Source organism: Rhincodon typus, unplaced genomic scaffold (assembly GCF_021869965.1).
Source record: "Rhincodon typus isolate 14 unplaced genomic scaffold, sRhiTyp1.1 hic_rhity00004235, whole genome shotgun sequence".
Lineage (NCBI taxonomy): Eukaryota > Metazoa > Chordata > Chondrichthyes > Orectolobiformes > Rhincodontidae > Rhincodon > Rhincodon typus.
This window is the reverse complement of record NW_025969873.1, coordinates 1,436-7,114: the sequence shown is the minus strand read 5'-3', so window position 1 is coordinate 7,114 and position 5,679 is coordinate 1,436. Positions and strand designations below refer to the sequence as shown.

The 5,679-nt window shown below is 45.7% G+C and overlaps 1 protein-coding gene across 1 annotated transcript; it reads left to right on the top strand.

Annotated features, from left to right (window-relative positions):
* Positions 1-117: 117 nt before the first annotated feature.
* On the top strand, positions 118-4,647 carry LOC125481908 (nuclear receptor subfamily 1 group D member 1-like). The gene is made up of 2 exons (XM_048593853.1): positions 118-331; positions 2,239-4,647. The coding sequence occupies exons 1-2, from the start codon at positions 127-129 to the stop codon at positions 2,433-2,435; spliced, it is 402 nt and encodes a 133-aa protein (XP_048449810.1). The 5' UTR covers positions 118-126; the 3' UTR covers positions 2,436-4,647.
* Positions 4,648-5,679: the final 1,032 nt, after the last annotated feature.

The window sequence follows — 5,679 nt, the reverse complement described above, 5'->3', positions numbered from 1 at the left end:
GCATCGGCAGTTCTACTATCTCATTAAAAGGGCAGTTTGTTGTGTTTTTACTCAGTGGTGCAACAGAAACCCATGTTTGAAAGTCTTTCCCATTGATTGCTTTGCCCCTGTCTGTGCCAGGTCCTGATGGTGAGGTTTGCCTCACTGTTTAACATGAAGGAACAGACCGTCACTTTTATCAGTGGAACCACCTACTCCATCGAAGAGCTGCGGGGCATGAGGATGGGAGATCTGCTCAACTCTATGTTTGACTTCAGCGAGAAGCTGAGCTCCTTGCACCTCAGTGAGGAAGAGCTGGGCCTGTTCACTGCCGTCGTACTGGTCTCTGCAGGTGAGGACTGACCTCCGACTGGAGAGGGCTGGATCGATGTATTTGTTCCCAGGGCAAAGTGGCCAATGTTGCCTGAACTAAGTGCAGGTGAGGTCCTTGGGGTATTCTCACTTAACTAGCTGCAGAGACCCAGCTAATGTCCTGGGTTCAAATCCCACTGCATCCAATGGTGGAATTGGAATTGAATTCAATAAGAAAATGTGGAATTAATGATGCCCATGAAATGATTGTCGTAGGGACCAGTTTGAATCAGCAATGCCCTTCAGGGAAAGAAGCTGGCTTTTTTTTTTGAGGGCATCACTGGCTAGGCCAGCATTTGTTGCTCATCCCAGAGGGCAGTTAATAGTCAACCACATTGCTGTAGGTCTGGAGTCACATGTACTTTCCTTCCTTCTCTAAAGCACATCCACAACAATCGACAATGGGCAAAAACGGAAGTTGCTGGAAAAGCTCAACAGGTCTGGCAGCATCTGTGAAGAAATAAAATCGCAGTTAACCTTTTGGGTCTGGTGACCCTTCCTCAGAAGAATTCATGGGCATCATTAGACTCTTTATTCCAGATATTTATTGAATCCAAATTCCACCATCTGCCCGTGGCAGGGTTCAAACTTGAGTCCCCAGAACATTATAGATAACAAGGTGTAGAGCTGGAGGAACACAGCAGGCCAAGCAGCATCAGAGGAGCAGGAAGGCTGACGTTTTGGGCCTAGACCCTTCTTCAGAAATGAATGTTCCCCAGAACATTACCTCGGTCTCTGGATTAACAGCCCAGCAGTAATTGCCACTAGGCCATTGTATTCCATCCAAACCCTCTGAAATGGCCAAGAAAGCCACTCAGTTGTAACCAAGATCCAGCCAGCAATGCTGAGATGCCGTGAGTGTGTTGAAATACAAATTGTGCTGTTTGTGCTATGGGCCCTGAAGCCAAATTGGCAGGGCTCCCTTGGTGCATCAGCTGAGAGCAGTGTAGACTCAGTGTCAAATGTCAGATGTGCACCTCAGCAGCATACAGTGGATGTGCCAAATCTCCTGCGCCTGCAGCAACTTCTGCCCTGATGTTTTGCCTCCTGGTTCCGTGCCAGCACTAAGTCTGTCAGCATGTCTGGAAACAACAACTGGATGGGAAAATTCCCTGGCGTCTGGTGTATAGCTGCACCCAGAAAACATAGAAAAACATGACTGTTGGGAGCAGGTTTGATGCTTCATAACCTTCCACCAAAATACCAGAAGCCCCACATTCCAGTCATCATGTCTTAACACACAGTGAATGAAGTTGTTACCAAACTCACAACGGGCTGTTAGCATCCGAACCTGCCCAGGAGGAGAAACAGAAGTTTACCTCCAGTTTCACAGAAGCACAGAGCTGTCACTGGGAATAAGGAAAGTGTTTGGCTCATTGTGCCTGCACTGATTCTACTACCTCTCTCCTGCTTTCTACCCGTACTCCTGCATACTATTTCTCTCCAAATAATCATCCATTTCCCTGTTGAACGCCTCAATTGAACAAACCTCCACTACATTTCTAGATAGAGCATTCCAGACACTAACTACTCGCTGTGTGAAAAAGACTTTCACCTGTTAATTGATGTTGAGGTGGGTTTTATTGGCCAATTAGTGGGTGAGGACTGTGGTATCATGATGCCAGCCGTGGTGAATGTGCCCAGCCTCGGTAAGACCCATGCCATGGTATCGTTTTGCTGAATGACCAGCAGTTGTTGTTGGGTGGGGAAAGGATTAGATTGCTCACTCCATCACTCAGTCTGCGGAGGGGAAAAAGAGACCGTTATGAAAAAGTAAAGTCGGTTTAGGCTGTGAACTCAGCCGTTCGTTATCATTTCTGGGACTCGCGGTTTTGAAAGCTGCTCGTTTGATGCTTTAACCGTACCTTGTTATCCTCCTGCTTCCAGATCGTTCCGGAATCGAAAACGTCAGCTCGGTGGAACAGCTTCAGGAGACACTAATCCGAGTCCTGAGGGCGCTAATCATGAAGAACTATCCCAACGAGGCATCGCGCTTCACCAAACTCCTCCTGAAACTCCCTGACCTCCGCACTTTGAACAACATGCACTCGGAGAAGTTGTTGGCCTTTCGGATAGATCCCTGAATCTCCTGCCGAGCTGCAGCCACACCAGACTTGTCTCTGTGAAATTTTTAGAGCAATTTTTTAATTTATATTTCAATGAACGTTTGGGTGAAATATTGCATCTTGTAAAAATGTGTATATTTCAGCTGTCAATGGAGTGTAATATATTCTTATAAGGAATGTTCTACAAATTAATAGATTTAACTGTCCTCTGGGGCCTAGGATATGTCTGCAAAATGAGCTTGTTGGTAGAACTCGCCATGAGGTTATCTGTTTGCTGTTTTGGAGTGCTGTCTAAAAGGCAATTGAAGAACTGTGCACCCTGAGCAGTGAGCAGGCAATGATCTGCAGTGCCCTCTGTTCTGTTGCCTTTCTCAATGTTCTCCTTGACTAACTACATGTCTGCGTTTCAGTGTCTGAACCCACACCAAATTCCAGTCTTGTCCTCTGGTCGAACACGATCATCCCGTTTAGCAACTGAAGCAGAGTAGGTGAGACCGCTTCTTGAAGTTTTGGCTGCTCTCTGGTGGAAGGTGAAAGGTGAGGAGTTGACTTCCAGCCTGAGCGTGTGATGTTCCTCACTTACAGCTTGAGCAGCTGAAGCCCGTCTCACCTGTTGCATTTCGTTCCCTTGTTGAGCAGAAATGACGTTTCACCTTGTGACTGTCTCCGTGGCATAGACTGAAGTTTCAAACTGCTCCAGACATTGTATAACAAGCAACAAAGTGGATCAAACTCAAGGCATGACATGCGTCCCTTGAAATTTGCGTTGAAATGATGGGAGTTGTCTGAGAGGAGGTTAATGCATGTTTTGTGGTTTGCTTGTACTTGAGACCTCTATTGAAGATTCAACAGATCAGCTGTCTCCCTCCACTCTCCCTATCCCTGCCGCGCACCCGTGAGCACAAGAGGAGAGAAGACCCTACACCCCACCCCTGGTCTCCTGAATCAATTGGTGCACTGGCCAAGGTGCCTATGTTATCTCTGGGCTAGGGAAACTGTTGGAGGAGCTGAGTGGTTTAGGGAAAAGAACAACCAGCAGTTTCTATCTGTGTTGGAAAATAGATGTTGTGTATTGGGGATGGTTTATATACTTCAATAATTTGAAAAGCTCAAGTGGTTGGTGGAAAGAAGAAGAGACGCTATTGAGGTTTTCCGTCATGTACTCATCAGGACAGATGCAAGAATGCCAAATTTCAAAGGAAACAACAATTTATGCTGCATGAGAAGAGAGTCCTGATTGGCTGGCAAGTAGACTCTGATTGGTCATGGTGTTGCCAAGACGAGAATGCCATGAGAAAACTCAGTCAGTTCTGTATAGTTCTGAGGAAGGGTCACTGGACTCGAAACATTAACTCTGCTTTCTCTCCACAGATGCTGCCATGACCTGCTGCATTTTTCCAGCAATTTCTGATTTTGTTTCTGCATCCACAGTTCTTTGGGTTTTTTTCCCACTAGAGGACTATTGTCCCTTACCCTTTTGTTGAATTGATAAAATTGGTACCACCGACCGACATCTGTATGTGCCTTCAGTTTTGTTATCTGAACGTAATGATCAATTTTGTTAACGGCCTGCTAGTTTGTCTTTGCGTTTGTGTCTGTGCTCCTCCTTGAAACAGTGCCGTGGGATCTCTTACACCCACCTGCACAAACAGGTGAGGCCTTGCTTTAGTGAGACATTGCACCTCCAACCTTGCAGGACTCCCTGAGCACTGCACTGGAGTATCAGCTTTCCTTTTTATTTCCCTCAAGCCCTGGATTGGGACTTGAACCCAGGACCATTTGGCTCAGATGTAAGTTCTACGAACTGAGCCAAGCCTGACATTGAACATGTTCCTTTCCTCCTTTGAAGTTTGGCGTTCTTGTGTCTGTTGTAACGAATGATGGTGAGATGAGAAACTTTGATGGCCTGTTGGCACGTTCAGCAAGGTTTAAGTCAGAACTCTGACTGACTTTCCCTTTGGGTCCCTAAATGAAGGGTAGTGTCCATGGAACTGTCTCCCAGCAGCGTTAGAGGGAGGAGCTGCGTGAAAGCTGAAGTGTTTTGAACTTTAAGAGAAAAATCCATAACCTTGTGTGGCCGCTGCAGCAGGGCAGAACCTGCTTTCGATAAATAAATTTACTGCATCTGTCTCAATATAGTTCAATAATTGATGTGCATTGTGAATCCAGATGAAATCATTAACAGTTTCTAAGAATAAAAGAATGAATACACTGAGTTAAATAACAAAATGAATCTCTGTGTCATTTTATGGTGGTAGCAGTGAAAGGATTTCGCACCACTGAGTGTCTGAGTCACTCGGGAGGGCTGTAGACTTCCAGAGGCGGATTTCAGATCCCTTCCCCTCTGTGCATTGGCTCCAAGTGGGCAACCCTAGGTGAAAGGTCAGAGGCCAGGGTTCAGCACAGCAGCTGAGATGGAGGAGAAAACCAGGTCACCTTAAACAAAAGTAGATGTTCTGAAACAGTGGGGATTCTGTGTGGGGAGCTAAAGGTGACTGAAGATCCACAGTTCTGACTTCTGGGGAAGAATAGTTTAAGAGTGTGAGACACAGATTGAGCTACAAATAGTTTTCTTCCTTGCGCCAATGCCCCAGGGTTCCTGTAATGCAGTGATTATGGATAAAACTGTGAGGACTCATGAAGAACTCTAAAAATAGATCTCCCCAGCAGCCAGTCTTAGTGAGTCCTTGTTTTATATTTAGCATTAGCCAGCTGCACGAGAAAAGAACTCACATTTATAAAGTGCGTTTCACAGCCTCAGGGTTTCCCAAAGCAGTTAGCAGCCAATATGGTAACTTACAGTGGTGACTGCATTTTTTTAAAAAAACAATGTAGATATCGCAGCAGTCAATTTACAGACAGCCAGTAAATTTTTTTTGTGATGCTTGTCAGGGGATAAGAATCGACCTTTGAGTTGTGATACAGGAGTCTTTACATCTGCCTGACAGGGCAGGATGTGGAGATACTGGTGTTGGACTGGGGTGGACAAGGTCAGAAATCACACGACACCAGGTTATATAGTTTTCAAATAAACCTGTTGGGACTATAACCTGGTGTCGTATGATTTCTGACCTTGGCAGGGCAGGGTAAGGCTTTAGCTTCACCTCACAGTTTGACAAGTACCATCTCTGGGCAGCATCAATTACAATTATCATTGATCATTATCAACGTAATTATCTGTGGACTAGGCTGGAGCCCTTAACCTTCTGCCTCCAAGGCTAGAGTATCACCCACTGAGGCACTCAATAGTAACACCCCTCTT